General features: G+C 33.1%; 1 protein-coding gene across 6 annotated transcripts in view; it reads right to left on the bottom strand.

Annotated features, from left to right (window-relative positions):
• LOC124357879 (cAMP-specific 3',5'-cyclic phosphodiesterase) overlaps nucleotides 1-17,131 on the bottom strand; it is an 809,095-nt gene that overhangs the window by 310,460 nt on the left and 481,504 nt on the right. The window contains exon 2 of one of the 6 annotated variants that reach the window (XM_046809997.1): nucleotides 10,802-11,140. The exons of the other annotated variants lie outside the window; for them this stretch is intronic. Within the exon in view, the coding sequence (XP_046665953.1) occupies nucleotides 10,802-10,956 (155 nt within the window). The 5' untranslated portion in view covers nucleotides 10,957-11,140. The remainder of the gene's footprint in view (nucleotides 1-10,801; nucleotides 11,141-17,131) is intronic. 6 annotated transcript variants of the gene reach the window in all.

Raw genomic sequence — 17,131 nt, 5'->3', positions numbered from 1 at the left:
CAGTAACACTACGTTTCGAGATCTGCACTCTGATCTCTTCCCCAGGTTAATAACTACCTAACAAATAATTATATAGTTATTCACTTGAGGAAAAGATTAGACTGCAGATCTCGAAACGTAGTGTTACAAATGTTTTATATCACTGAACGATGGACAATGTGCGAAAAACTCCTGTTTCCTTCACATTCCTTCCGTCATTAAAAACTAATTTAAAACGTAGTATACAAGTTGGTGTTTCAGAGTGATTTTGCTTTAAAGTTTATTAAAAGAGAATACACTTTTAATGTAATGTAAGTTTTTGATTTTTAATAAAACACACCTTAAGGAATTAAATACTTTATGCGTAAAAAGGATGTCACTCCATTTGTGCCACATATTGTAACAATTTAATATTCTTATCTTAAGCCATATTTCTGTGAGCCTGATTACACGAAGCTCCAATCTCTCGTCTTTGGGAAAGGATTTCAGAGACTATGATATTTTTAAAATGTAAAAAGAAATTGATTGAACCGAACACCGATTGCACCACACCTGATTGTACATATGGATTCCGCAAACAACAAAAATCATGTATTTATGTAGTAAAATTCAAATAAGTACTTTAAAAGGCATTCTAAAACAGTTAATCAACCTGTGTGGGAAATTATATTTAAAATTCTAGATTGGAAGCAAAATAACATTTGAATAGGACAAAATATACGTCTAAACTATAGATATTTTATGTAGTTAGGTATAATCCATGCTACATTAGGCCTTATTGATTCAGCACTGTTAAGTAGTAACTGAGATAAACTCTGAATGATTATAAATGTATTGTACATAACCATAGCGTTTCAATTTATAGCTACAGTTAAGAATAATAATGCAAATATCCATGACTACGTTACTCTTGGCCAAGTTTAAGCTTACTAATTCACAAATAACATATTTCAAGTCTGAAATAAATTTGTTACATAAAAAGATAAAGTTGTACTTCCCCGGATATTTGTAAAGCGATTAACGCTGTATTCTTTATGACTTTTTAACTTGAATCCAGCCTTTACCAGATGATACTCAAAGAAATCCTGCCTTAATGATCTTCTTCTGTTGCCAACACCTTACTTCACTTCTGACGTTTACTCGCCATAAAATTGTTCCGCTCTTGGTTAAAGGCCAGGTAAGTAAAACATCGCAGAATTGAAACAAAGTCCAACGAAATCCTTTTTAAATATATTATTTATATTTAATTTAAAATATAAATAAATTATCATTAAATTTTCTACAGTAAACAAAATGTTGTGTTTTCATCTACGACAGGAGTTGTTTTAATTATACTTTTGCAAAGAATTGTATTGCGACATAATTGTTAACATATAAGTTCTTTCTAATGCATGTTCTCTTTCGATCAATAGAGCAAATAACATTTTACCTAGAAAATACCTAGGAATGATTGTTAATATGTATGTTTTGACTCTGTATTGAAATGATTAAGCAGAAACACATGTAGTGGTCATGTGACATTATTTGAATTTAATTGGACACCGCACTCTAACAACTCTCATCACCTCACCTCTGGACTAATTTTACCCTTTCCGTGAAAATACCCTGCTTACGTTGTACAAGTTTATGAATGATCATATTTTACAACAGCCCTGAATAAAACCAGCACAAGCGTAGATAGTACAAAAAGTGAGAGATTCGTTTTTTACGCAACCAAATGAAATATCGATTGTGTCGCCAACTAAGTAACATCGGAAACATTGCTACAATATGGAATAAAACTCAGTTATAGTTATCTTTAATGGTGGTTATAAAAGTGTAAGTTTCAAGTAATGGAAACATTTCTTAATCGTTGTTACCTTACAGTAAGTTAGATCTTAGTCCAATATTGTTTTCACCATTGAGAAAAACAGTAAACACTTCTATTTGACTAAAGATTAAAGAAATATTCAAATTGAAATGAATTACTACTACAACCGATTAGACTACTATCTCAAGTAATAATTTTGGGGTTTGCCATTATTTCCGGATTTATAGCAGGCAAGTTAAGTATTACAGTTATTAACAAGTAAGAATCAATATGGGAACGTCTACATGGTTCTTAGACTTATTAAGTACACTTTGAAATCCGCTGTGACACAGATAATTGGCAAAGCTATTTAAATTGAGCTGGTAACGAGCTGAATCATTTTTAATTAATTTTAAACATTTGCTAAAGTGCTTACAGAATAGTTTATTCTAACACGATCTTACGTCCTGTGAAAGTGAACGATCACACAACGAGTGCACGACACTGAGATATCTCAACACGATAACCCGTTATCACTGTTATCACTCCCCCACTCGTGGCACACTTGACCCCGGGTGATGTCACACGTCTCCCGCCGCGAGTCACACTGCTGACTGACTCGGCACTCCGCACTCCACACTCCACACTCCGCACTCCGGTCGCCCGCTGAAGCGACGCCCGCGCCCTCTCTCCACATTCATTGTCTCTGCGTGCTAACACCTGTTTGTTTGTTTGCCGTCTTGTTATCAGGCGCCTCTTGACTTGAGACCGACGGAGGGGGAACTGGAATTGCCTTAGGTACCTCCTTCCACCGGTGGAAGAAACAACCTGACAGTCAGTTATAACGTTGTTAAAATGTTATGGCATCTAATCGCTATATGACTATTAATATTTGTTTTATTTAACACTGCGAATAGTTGTGTCAAAACTGCAATATGAAGCAAATCGAATTATTTTATATTATAAAAGAAATCTTTTATAAAAGAAAACTCACAATTATCCAATAATTTAATTTTTCATACGAGGCATTTTGACACCAAAGATGCCATCGTGAGGTGTGAATCAACAATTTGATTCCGATAAGTTTTCCAAAAAGAAGAGCTCATCCTTCAATAAATAATCGAATTATGTTTTCATTCAGTTATGCAATACTAACAAATAAAACTGCTAACATTCAATAAAAAATGCAGTAGAACATATGACAGGCTACACATTTGGTAATTTTACTCTACTGGTTTTCTTTTAAGTAAATCCGACATTACACTTAATGAACTTACCCCTCGTATTTATCTCATTTTAACAGTAATATGGAATAAATATGAAATCAAAGAGATAAGGATTGATTTTAGATAGCATAATGTATAAAGAAGATGGATAGTTATTTTATTTAAAGTAATGAATAAATTAAATTTGTCATCTTAAAAAACCTGATTAAATGGAATAGTCAAAATTGAATAAACTAAGCTTCAAGCCAGTATTTACGGGACAGAACATTTACTAATAAACGTTATCTTGAAAGTAATTCTTAGTGTAATGGAACTAAGGACTTGTCACTGAGCAACGGTTGGTACCAACAACACATAAAGTGTATTTACACTGTACATGCAGACAATGGTTTAGCAAATGTAACAATGTAAAATGCAAAAGTACGCAATCTATTTCGTTTACGAGCTTTGAAATAGTCCAGTAGTAAATTGCAAAATTTCACAAATGACTGACCTTCACGTTATTGGTGACGTTGCATCTTCGACTTGGAAAATAACACATTAATTTGTAGTAGATATTAGTTTTTTTCTTTCAGTTGTTGGCTCAGTGTTACCAAAGTATATCATTCGAGGACTGGAAAATACCATTCCAGTCTGTCTGTCTGTCCGCACGATATATTAAAAACGAACAGACCTCTGACTGAATGTATTGCACGAAACTCCATTTCTATGCAGGGACTGTCGAGTTCGATGATATTCCATGGGAGTAGGTTGAGTTTTAGCGAACACAATGGTTATTACGGTTAACCGTGGTGGGAATGAGAATATCATAGAATAAACAAATTTATAAACAGACTGAGCTCATTCATATGAGTTTTTAACGCGTAATATTTTCGGGACTAGTTGATAAATCTTTCGTTACATTCCATCAAGCCCTTCGAAACTCCAATGTAGCGGGCTTTTTATACAGACAAGAAAGAGTGCGATGATTGTTTAAGTCCCTGCATGGGATTTGGCTGAGTGGCAGCGAAGTGAGCTTCTGTGAGCTTTCCCCTTATGTAAGTAAGTAACGGGCTTCTGTGAGCTTCAGCCTTCTGTAAGTAACGGGCTTCTGTAAGCTCCTAGCTTCTGTGAGCTTCCGCATTCTGTAAGTAACGGGCTTCTGTAAGCTCCTAGCTTCTGTGAGCTTCCGCCTTCTGTAAGTAACGGGCTTCTGTAAGCTCCTAGCTTCTGTGAGCTTCCACCTTCTGTAAGTAACGGGCTTCTGTAAGCTCCTAGCTTCTGTGAGCTTCCGCATTCTGTAAGTAACGGGCTTCTGTAAGCTCCTAGCTTCTGTGAGCTTCCGCCTTCTGTAAGTAACTTCTGTGAGCTTCCGCCTTCTGTAAGTAACAGGTCTTCTGTAAGCTCCTAGCTTCTGTGAGCTTCCGCATTCTGTAAGTAAAGGGGCTTCTGTAAGCTCCAGCGTCTGTGAGCTTCCAGCTTCTGAAAGCTTCCAGCTTCTGTAAGTTCCCGGTGGTTTCTGTAAACGCTCGTCATTCTGTAAGCTTCTGGCTTCTGTAAGCTTTCGGCTTCTGCAAGTTTCAAACTTCTGAAAACTTTCGTCTTCTATGAACTCTTCCATCTACTATTTTAGCATCGATGTAACTTCCGAAAGAGGATATCATAAAGCTTTAATTTTCAATCAACAGTGTAAAATAATTGTGTTAACTTATTTACAGACAAGAAAATAGCAAAAAAATCTTTTGGAACACAAATAAAATTCTGGTGCTCCAAAAATAAACAATTACTTATAAGCTACCACAAACATGACGTTTAAATCCTATACTCAATTATTGTGTTCAATCAAGCGGAGATGTTACAAAAGACAATATTGAACTGGATTAATATTTTTAAAACAAAGGAACATTGTCTACCTTTATATCAAAGCAGCATTTTAATTCAATTGTATCCTTTGAATGGCCGTTCGCTGGACGCTGAAATAGCTTTATATATTGTTTCAGCTGAATGGCCATCATATTGTTGTTACATTATAAGTAACTGTAAATACGTGAGGAAATACATGGCCTTAATTTGGAATTCTTTTTGAAAACTAAGCTAAAAAGAAGAAACATTGTTGATAATCTTTAAGTACAAGCTAGAGAGCTCCTCTAAAGTACAGGAAACATCATAAGCATTACGGCAGTACAAATGGCAAGGAGCAGACAATGTGCTTAGGAATTCATAGTCTCTGGGACTAAAAGGGATGTCCCAGGAGAGTACCATTGCCTGTGGCCTCAAGAATATAACATGTTTGTCAACAGGATACGGTTATTTTCCTTGGGTATTTTAAACTTCAGTGAGTGTTCATTAAGTGTGCCTTTTTGATACTTGGACAGAATATAAAGTCCCGAAAATGTTTGATTACAGCTTTACCCGAAATTAATTCTATTGTGAAGACCATAGATTTAACCCTATTCTGAATACCATAGATTTAACCTCCGGCAGTGAAATACGAGCTAGAAGACATGCCTTGTACACAAAAACTGCACCGTTCAAGAAATAAGACAAATCCGCTTTGCTGGCAAGTTTCTCACGTAATCTGTCTCTTTGGAAGTTTTGTCATACAAAGGAAACTTTGCTGTCTCATGTATTCGTAGATGTTATACTCCAACTACACCCATGACGTTTATTATAGTGATTGCCACATGTAAATATGTATTCATATGTCCATGTTTTAGAAATACAAATAAATACGTTCAGTACAGGAGAAAATACCCACTTTGCATTGTATAAGTACTGATCTTGGTTTTCTTAATCAATATAAAAATTGCTGCTAAGCATGAAACCAAAAATTAGCCACGGTAATTACGGTGGAGGTCGAAATGGTGAGTATTAGAAGGTTTAAACATATGAAATGAAATTCTTTCTCAGATCATACTTTTTTAGTATGACACACTGAAAACCATTCGTCAGGCACATAAATAATGTTATGCGATTTTATGACTCCTTATCTTGTTCTCTGCGGTGATATAACTACTATTTATACGTCTGCTGCTGAGTTCTTAGTGAAGATCGATTCATTTCTTATGACCACTGTCGAGAAAAATAGGTTGTGTGCTTATAAAGTTCAGATTGAATCTCAGCTCCTCAACTATTAGTTTCTTTATTGTCATCAGTGTGGCCTGGAGATGTTGTAACAGTTCCATCCGCTAGAGAATAAGAATCATTTGACATCAGCATAAAGCTAAACCAACTAATTTGATATATCAGCAACTCTTCACTTATTCCAGGAAAGGATCCATGAAGAGCTTGTAGTCAGTCCTGTCGCATTAGGTCAAGATATTTTTCATTTTATGACACGGTCAGTCCTGAAAAATGACGGTTATTTACAGTTCTTGCATAATGAACTAAATGGTTAGAAAAGTAACTTACCGGTGTTGAAACAGTAACTTATTGGTGTTGGAACAGTAACTTACTGTTGTTAGAGCGGTAACGCATTGTTGTTAGAACGGTAAGTTACTGTTGTTAGAACGGTAACTTACTGTTGTTAGAAAGGTAACTTACTGTTGTTAGAACGGTAACTTTATGGTATTAGAAAAGTAACTTACTGGTGTTAGAACGGTAAGTTACTGTTCTTAGAACGGTAACTTACTGTTGTTAGAACGGTAACTTACTGTTGTTAGAAAGGTAACTTACTGTTGTTAGAACGGTAACTTTTTGGTATTAGAAAAGTAACTTACTGTTGTTAGAACAGTAAATTACTGGTGTTAGAACGGTAACTTACTGTTGTTAGAACGGTAACTTACTGTTGTTAGAACGGTAAGTTACTGTTCTTAGAACGGTAACTTACTGTTGTTAGAACGGTAACTTACTGTTGTTAGAAAGGTAACTTACTGTTGTTAGAACGGTAACTTTATGGTATTATAAAAGTAACTTACTGGTGTTAGAACAGTAAATTACTGGTGTTAGAACAATTGTATGGTTAACTGAGCATTAACATCAATATCCAATGTATCACACTGATAAAAGAGTAACAGATGAAATGCTGAACATTTTAGAAACAAAAACCTTAGCGTGGAAAACCATTAGTTTATATTAAAAATCCAAGAACGAAACCATAAATGCTAAAGCTGCCATGATGTTTTATCGAATCATCTATTGGATCATCCGGTTGTATTGTAAAATTCCAAATATGTATAAGTGTGTGTGTTTGTGTGTAGGAAATAATATATTAGCACAATCAAATAAACTTAGCTTAAGTTTAGAACTTACTAATGTGTAGATTAACTTAGTTCAGATCATTCCGCCAAATGGAACTCACCTGCAACAAAAAAGCATGTTATGATAGAGTCATAAAAATGTGATATAGCTACTACGTAGTTAAAATGATATCTTTCTGTTTTCTTCTGTAACCACTCCACATTCCGTATATCTAAAACAGTTGGTGTGGATACTATATTTTATATCCATGTATGTCTTTTCCGATGAACAAATTCAAAGAATGACAAGTTTTTGGATAATTTAATACCAGAAACTTGTGCTTATAAAATTAAATGTCTTTGTAAGCAAAACCACTTTTAGTGTAAGAAAAATAACATTTTCATTATCTAGAGAATAATGAAAGTCACTCAGAGTTGTCGAGTATAAGGTTACAAGTTATACGACCAGCTAACGTTTGCCACCTGGGAGAGCAGTAATTCTTTCCAAGCAGCAAGGATTTGCCGTTCCGGACGTTCAACAAAAGATGAGAAGGATTAGAGATACTAGCAGATGTGAGGACTTCTATTATACGGGATTTCATCAAATGACACGAAACGCAGTCGCTGAGACTTTACATAAAAAGAGTCCTTAGTATTTAATACCTAGAGAAGAACATTCCCTGTTAGCTTAAAACTATATATTCCTTAAATATATTTAATTCCGATTTCATTTTAAAATAATGATTTCATAACGCTTATATCTTTTATAAACTAATATCTTGAAAGTTAATTATGTAAATTTTATAAGCTGAACAAAAAATAATCACTGCACCATAGAAAGGAATTCTAACAACTAGCACTACTGAAACGCATAATTCAAATTCAAATTCAAATTCAAATTCAAATGACTTTATTTGTATTATATATACAAAAGGGCGAGGGCGAATTTAGGGCCATAAGGCCCTGTCTTACAATTAACCCTAATATAATAATATAGAACTTAAGTCAAATAAAACTACTACTGTACATTTAAAATAAAACAAAATTATATAATAAAGGTATCTTTAAGAAACCTGAATAAATAAATAATCAACCTGAAGCGGCGCTGATTTTAATAAAGTTCATAGCATTCAAAATTGAGCGTCTTTACAATTTAGATTATCCAACCCTGCTGTCTCGATTGAGGAGTAATGCCTTTATTTAGTTTAGATAAAGCCTTGATTTTACATAAGTAAAATAATAGTTATGTTTTCAATTTAGGGTATGTGTGTGCTAAAGCGACTGGAAAGGTTATACTGTTATTATATGCAGGAATAATTTGGTGACTATTGATCTTTATTCTTGAAGTTTAATGGATTCACTCACATAAATACATTCCACTGCAAGCAATCAGAAGATGGGTTATTAAATAAATATTTGTGGAATGAAAATATAGAAACCAGCTGAGTTTGGCCTTGAGCTTGAACCCATAAGACTAATTTTAGACACTACTTTAGACACACGTTACTATCTACTATATTGTCGTATAATTATGAGAATTGTCTCGTTTTGTTATTTTTTTAATGTAAACTTTAAAAACTGTTAAGAAAAATTTATATGTTACAAAGTTTTAAATACAAAAAGTAAAAAATCGAAAAATCTACATAACAATCATTTGTTGCTTATTAATAAATAATTATATCTTTAGAGTGAGACAAATATACAACCAAAAATAAGACGTACAAGTGTTTAAGTTTAGCCTCGTTTTTAAGGGACTAAAATCAAGGTGATAATTAGTAGAGCCGAATCTTCTGGTGGAAATTTGCAGAAAACACTGGTGGCTAATTACAAAATTAATAAAAATTCTTTCTTCCAACTTGTTAGTTTAACTTGAGTAGTTAAAAATAGTAAAATAATAAATGTATTGACTGAAAGGAATGATACGATTTATAAAAAAATATATTCTATATAATAAGAATCATGCAAGTTATATTGTGTTATTTGCATGTAATTACAATTTTAACTTCTCTTAACAGGTTCCCTTATACATGACAAACTCTATGACGTAGATGTGTGGGAGAATAATGCAGTGTGCTATCACCAGTGAAAAGGGTGCGAAGTGGCTCAGAGGTTTACACTAAAGGCACTCTAGTTAAACGAAAACACGTGGGAGCCACAAACCGTGTTATCTTCCAATAAGGGAATCAATTTGTTGAATATTGATCGCAGAACAAAATTAACTTTGGGGTATTATTTCAGTTGTCGTGGAGCATTCATAAAAAAGCTTTTGTCAACTATTTTTGATAATTTTGGAAATGATTTCAATCGCTTATACCAGACAGTTCCAAAGAACAATACAATTTTATGTCATACTAGAAGAAGAATTATTTTTCGGGTGTTTGAATAAAAGTGACTAAAATGGTTCAATCAGTCCTCCGTTAAAAATTCTTAAATATAATATATTCGGTTACCTTGAGCTGGCCACGTAAGAATAATGTTAAACCTGATGAACTTTTACATTTTTCGCAGTGCTATGGGAAATAACTTATTTTAAATATATAACTGAAACACACACATCATTTTTTGTAAAATGAATACACTCTTTAAATATGTAAATGATGACTTATAAACAAGTTGGAGATTTTTCCTATGTAAACAATAAAAATGCAAAAACTAGAAAAAGTAAAAATGATACATTTAAAAATAACAAATATCTAAGACTAGCAAATAGGTTGTAAAAGTGTAAGAGGTTTAACATTGTTGTTATGGGGTTACAACAAAAATAGCTGCCAGTAAAGCCTGTTCTTAAGATTGAAACGTATTGTGAGTAAGAAAACAGTGTTCAAGGAAGTAACTGTCACCACAGATGATCGAGCAACAAAACAGGAAATGTCATCATTTTATTCAATATGCCTAGCAACAGAAGCCTCAACAAATACAGCAGTTATTCAAATGGCATGGAGTATTATTGCGTAGCCACTAATGTTACATAATAGAGTTTACCAAGTGTTCTCTTCGATTTTAGGATTCCACCGCTATGTTGTTTAATTTCGCTCGAATGATATCTATTTCTGAGTAGTAATACGAAGTATTTTTAAAATTTGCTTAATCTTAAGATTTCGCTAGCCTCGTTAGTGAAAGGGTCATATGCAGTAAAGGTTGGTAGCAGGTGATGTGTTATTTCTCCAGACAAATTATTAGATTAGAAGTCTTCTCAAACACATCTCTAATGGGGGCCAACAGCTTATTAAAGGTGACTTCCGAACCACCACCAATAGCCGGGCAGGCGGACTGCTTGCAAGAGACAGGATCGCTCAGCGGTCACCCATCCAAGCAGCAGTCACGCTCTTCGTTGCTTGACTCTGTTATCTTGCGATAACTACCATACTCGCTACACTGTTAAGGTTACATGGTAAAATTCAGTTTTCAGTTTAAGTCCGGTGAAAATTGTAAAGACAAAGCTGAAAAATAAGCCGTTACTATTTAAGTTCATATAGACCTATTTAGTCCAAAATCCATTTACTGATATTTGGCGCTACTTTTTCTCTTTTTCGCTGTGAAGATCTTAAACAGACTGCACAAACGAGCATACAATTCCAGCATTTAGACATGATTAATGTGGTGGAAACCTTGAGTTCTGTATATAGACGAGGCAATATTGTTCCACTTACAACATGGGATAAGTGTTGAAGAAGTAGGAGAGGCCAGCGCCGGCTGACTTGGGCGAGTCACCGTCACTCCGTTGCCGGATCCTCACCGCCATTGTGCCCGAGTTGCGCTTCTGCAGGCGGCGGTTCAGGAGGGAAGGAAGGCTGGAAGAGGACATGTTGTCTTCTGTTGGTCACTGTTTTCTCGCTCTGTTCACTGCTCTCACCATACACTTCATCTCTTGCTTCAACCGGGTTATGGTAAAATTGTATTCTCACTGTCGTTAGTGTCAATAAGACAAAGAGTGTTCATCACCACAGAAAACGAGTCTATCCTTCTAGAGCAAAGGTCGCTTTGAGGAGCTATTAAAATTAATTAGAAATAATAAGTATAAGTAATATGACCCAATTATTGTGTGTATGATACCCAAACCTTTGGTCCGCTGCATAAATGGCTGGACAGGATATCGATCATTTGTACAGCAATGGCGGCCATTATAATATCATTGTATCACGCAATACAGCCCTCCTTCCGATAATAACCTACACAATTTATTCAGTGAAATTTCATTTAATACTTGGTAAAGGTGATATAATAAAACATAAAAAAATCCTTACAGAATAAAAGGTGTGGAGGTAGTGGGTGAAAAACGTATGAAGAAAAGACACTGGTGCAATTTCAATGAGAAAAGTTTGATGATTAAAGATTTATTTATAACAAATTTCTCCAGTCTAAAAAAGACATTGCATCTAGTTTAAATAAAAAATTAAAGTTGTAATAAATAATAGGCCCTACCTTGATTACAACATCTAGCTTTTTCAAAGAATTCAATGTTTCATTCAGAATTTATAAATATTTTATTAGAAAGTGCATTGTACATGTAATTCAGAAAAATATTTATGAAATAAGTTATCAATATAATGCTTTATACTCGTATGTCACATAAATGTTAAAATATAGCAATACTAAATTACTGAGAATGTACGGTGGCTAAGAAAATATAATAGTTGATGGTTAATTAGCGTGACAGAAACTAGATAAGACTTCACATTATTCAGGGACCTTAACAAAAACAGAAATTATTGATCACATATTACGAATATTGTAAATAAAAGTATTCCTGCTATTGAGTAGTGGCCATGGGTTGGTAAAAACGTGTTCAGGATTCTTTTGTGGAATAGTTACAAATGTTCTAATTGGAGAATATTTTGATAACTGAAATTTGTGATCCAGTTTATTACCTCTATAAGGAACTAATAGTTATAATAATCTCTAAGCTAACTTTGGCTTCATCTCTAAAAATACATTTAGAATATTATACTAATTACTTAAAATTTTAACATACTGAAATAGTTAATAAGTGCATACAGCTTGCAGACATATTAAATACGTATAACTTTTGATTCCACGTGAAATGCGATAATACGTCACAATAATGTTGGCCAAACCGAGAACAAAGTTGTTACGTATTGGAGTTTGTCGAGTTGGGAATTCCCTAGGAACCATAGTTTCTCACATCAAAGCCAACACGAACATTATATTTGGAAACTGGTTCCACTTTTAGTTGTGATTACAAAGTTTGACCATTATTAATCTACAATCTTTTTGTAATTAAAACGAAATTACTTTATAATAATCAAGTTTACTTGCTCAGATAAAGATATTTATGCACGAAAACTCATAATAGAATATAACCATGATTAAACCGTCTAGATCGATGGTTAATAACATGAATAATAACAAAGTTTAGTCTTAAGTATGATTTTTAATATTGAAATAGATATAATTTAATATTCTAACTAGATAACTTCTATTTATTTAAAATTATAATATTTTACTTATGCTTGATATATATTGTATATAACAGAGTAGGAGTAGGAGTATGCCACACAACGCCTTACGTAACATGAACTGCTGAGATTGCGTCCAAAATTTCAACTTTATAGATCATTTCATTAGATGTGTTAGTATACCATATGTTACAATGTCTTATGATTGTAATCAGTCTGTTTACAAGTTAATTTATTCTGCATTTTCTCGTTGCCATCGTGGTTACCCATAAGACCAATGTAAATATTTTTGCTAACGATCAGCCACATTCTATTGAGTGACATGCTCCATCATCGAATACATTGCTGCATATACGAGTAAATGAGGCTTAATACAAAATTTCAAGTTTATAGGTAAATTAGTTTTCGATATATCGTGCGAATAGCTAGGCAGCCCCTTCATTAACGCTCTAACAATGAGCTATCACATCTAAGGTAATGGTTCTATTCATGGAGTTAGAAAGTGAAAGATGATCCCATTATGCACAAAAAATAACATTAAATATTAAAGGAACTTGCAAAAGCAAAATATTTTTAAAATAGAAAGGTAAAATTTATTCAACTCTGACGCTTGCTTCAGTAAACCTGTCTAAGTTGTCTTAAGTATTAGGATTTACGTCAGGATTTCTTATTTCAGATCTATCTGTCCCTTTAAATATCTTGTCTCACAAGATATAATGCTCTGCCTCTTCGCAGCGTTATGGAAACTCGAGTTTAATGTTGCTTAACGATATCGATTTAGCTGCGACATTAGGCTAATATCTTATCTGTCTTTCGTAAATACAAAATATTGTAATTTAACTCGTAACTGTATAAAATGGATATTATCTTTTATATTTGCAATAAGACATAATGAGAAATAAACACGATTAGTTTTGGTTGTAAAATTATCAGTATAATCAGCACTTATAGCACAACTAAATACATTTAGTTTTCTTGGAAATTAAATTAAATGTTAGAGATAACCAAATATGTTCATTATTTTAATTTTTATTTGATTATTAAATTTTATTGGTTCAGCTATTAGTAGCTTATTATCGTTTGTTGAATTTAGTAAAAAGATGTACTGCCTTGTACGAAAAGTGTACTAATTCTGTTATAACTAGTATATGGTTAAAACAAATAAGGAAATAACACATAATTCATTAATTGATTTGAAAAAATAACGTCTTCATCCAATCCCATTTTATAACAAGTGTACCAACTGTCTGGAATGTGCAGGTAATTCGGGCCATTAGTTGCAACAATAAGCTGATTGTTATTATTCGCCAGTTAAACACAATTAATGACTCGATTAATGTATGTTAAATAGGTAGTAACACTAAGTAAACGTTTAATATTCCGTTTTTATTTGTCTTAACTTGTGTAAAAAACACTTTTGTAGTTAAAAAAACAGAGATATATTTTCCTAAAACTTTTTAAGGTCTTAATTAGACTAAAAATTTTACAAAGTGTGAACTTTATACCTTTATTTAGTTTATATACATAATTTTTCTACGAAACACAAACATACGGTAAACTACGCAAGATAATGTCTAATTTTTATGCGACACTTCTTACTTATTTTGACCTGATAAATCAAATGGTGAAGTTTGATAGAGTGATTTGTGGACATCCTGTATAATGGTACAGATTGAATGAATACTGTCTCTATAGTAAATAATTTAAAGCTTAGTAAACTGTCCGAATTACTCTATAACGTAAATATAATAATGCCTCCACCAACAATAATACTACTCAGAATAGGTTTTTAATAAACGTACCTTATTACGTACCAACATATCACCTGTAAACGGATTAGCTCTTTCGCAAGGAGTGTGTAAAAGTGTATAGATGGTTTCTAACGGATTTTTCATATAGTTTTGTTGTGAGAAATACATGTTTTACTCATAAACGCTTACTACTGCAGAAAATACACGAATCGAATATCACAGTCTTGGTAACGTAAGCTACTTTATACTGTATATGCACACATCCTGGTTTTAAGCGAAATCGTTAGATGAATTTTTCCTAAGGAAGAGATCTGTCGTCAACCACGGAGGTCGAAATGGGACGGTGTCGAAATGGTTAACATATGAAACGATAATTTTCTCACAGTTCATATTTTTTGCTAGATTGATACACTTTGGCGCCATACACATGAATAATAATTACATCCCCATTAAAAAACTAAATAATAGGGGGTTGAAAGCTAAAAATGTGATTTGAGAAAAAATTATAGTTTCATGTTTTTAACCCTTAAGGTACCCTCCCATTTTGACTTCGCAGAAACGAGTGCGGCTGACGATCAGTTCTTTGTGTAAATATGTCTATCGATTTCAAGAGAACAGATCAGGTATGCATTTGTGTGCTTATACGATGTAAATTAGTTCTTGGTTCTCGGCTCCACGAATATTGGTAATGTTTGTGTTCTCGGAAAAACACTTTTCTATAACGACTTTCAAGTCCTTATCAAAATATCAATGCTAATACATGTCCGATTTCGTAATGCTTTATGAGTATGTAAATTCAGCAAATTATTAACTTTCCATCTAATAAACTTTGTAACAATATATTTGCTAAAACAGCTAAAACGCATTTTACTAAGTAAGCTTACTCGAGAAATATAAACTTGTACAAAGTAAGGTACGCCGCATAACGGGATAGTTGTGTACCGTATATAACAATCGTTGTGTTTATACGTCTTTATAAACCTAATTTATTTTTTCAATGACGTTACAGTTTAAAAAGTTTTGAATGAAACAATAATTTAAGGCAGATGGTGGTGTGTCTTTGTTACTTAGAGCAGATTTAAAGACCATATTACAAGGTCATGTTATTCTCAGAAAAGCAAGAGTTAGTTCACGCATAATGTTCTATTTGCAGTTATTACAACCATACGTTATAGTTGCATAATATCTGAACATTACAACTTGAAGCGCATATTCCTCAAGAAATGCATATGACAGACATGCAATATTATAGCCATCTCCCAAGGCCATAATCTGTATGACATTAATGTCACCTTTTACAAGTATGGCCCATAAGATATTGAATTTATTTACTTGCTTTGTTTAACAAGATTATAATTTTGTTTAAATAGATATTACAATCTTAAACGTAGGTCCATACATCGTAATTTAATATAATTTCGAATCCTCAAATTTCATTAAAAACCCGTACAGTGCTTAAAGAAAAAGGTTTAATACATTTGGGAGTACATATTAATAACATTAGAAATACTAAAACTATAATTTTTATATACTGTATATAATTTAATCACCATGATTTTATGTGCCACTGTAATTGTAAACCCAATTAGACTAAACTAAGTACTATTGAAATAATGTTTAATTTAAATGGAAAACACAATTCATGCTCCTCAAGTTTTACTACCCGCCAATTTGCAGCAATGAACAATAAAACAACATTCCCATTAAAAGTAAATTGAATAGGATAGGGTAGAATGTATATCCATCGAGAGAGTTAATTAGATTGAGTAATTAAAGTGGTCTGTAACAATCCATTTATGACAATTTATTGGTTAGCTGTTAGTAAAGTCATCCTAAGGGATCAACACATTACGTCAAAATGCTTACATGGCATTCCGGTACCTATATTACCGACATAATTGTCTTTACCATATTGAAATTATTAATGTTTGAAACAGATTTGCGTCTTTTGGCAGTAGTATCCATTCAGAACCTCGTATAACGCTCAGTTTTGACGTGACAACGTCTTAAATTAGGTTGCGGCTCGGAGTCACTCATGAAAAAGTGTAACGCCCGGTAACGTTACGATGCCCGTCCAGTGGGTCCGCCGCACGCGATCCGCACGGGATAAAGCAGATAACTGTGGGTCCGCCGCACGGGATAAAGCAGATAACTATGTTTATTCGTGAAAATGTGGAGTGCTTAGATTCGTCATTTACAACAACTACAACAATAAAGGTAAATAATTGTACACTGATATTTCATTATCGTAAACTATGATTGATTGATTAATTGTTAGATTGACACAAAAGTTGAGAAACTGAGTTTATAGGTTATGTCATACTATTGACAAATGTTGATAGTGTTAAGTAAATTATTAGTTTAAATCACTCTGCAATCAATCGTAATTCAGTCGATTGAGAAGAAACAGCGCGTATTGCTAGTCAAACATTTAAAATAACAAATTATAACCTCTAACCTGTCATAACAGTGCGACCAAACAAACGAACTAAACCGACCAATCACCACGCGCGGAGTTAGAATTTAACTGTGTTTAGCAAGAATTTCAAATTCCAATTTTAGTAAATGTTTTATTCAACTTTACCATTTACAATAACAAATTTTAATTAATTTCAAATTATGTACAATGTTTTAGTAAACAAAATATATTTCTATAGTTAAAATTTGTGCAATTCTTATTTTCATTCAATTTCTTGTTCCTATTGTGCAATTTAATAATATTCATATCAATAAATATTCTACCGAGAAAAAGACGTTGTCACGTAAAATCTTCGCCCGTAAAACCGACTTTACAGGCAACCATAATTTTTTT

The sequence above is a fragment of the Homalodisca vitripennis genome, chromosome 1 (genome assembly GCF_021130785.1).
Source record: "Homalodisca vitripennis isolate AUS2020 chromosome 1, UT_GWSS_2.1, whole genome shotgun sequence".
Lineage (NCBI taxonomy): Eukaryota > Metazoa > Arthropoda > Insecta > Hemiptera > Cicadellidae > Homalodisca > Homalodisca vitripennis.
The sequence above is the reverse complement of the archived record's forward strand: the minus strand, read 5'-3'. Positions and strand labels throughout refer to the sequence as shown.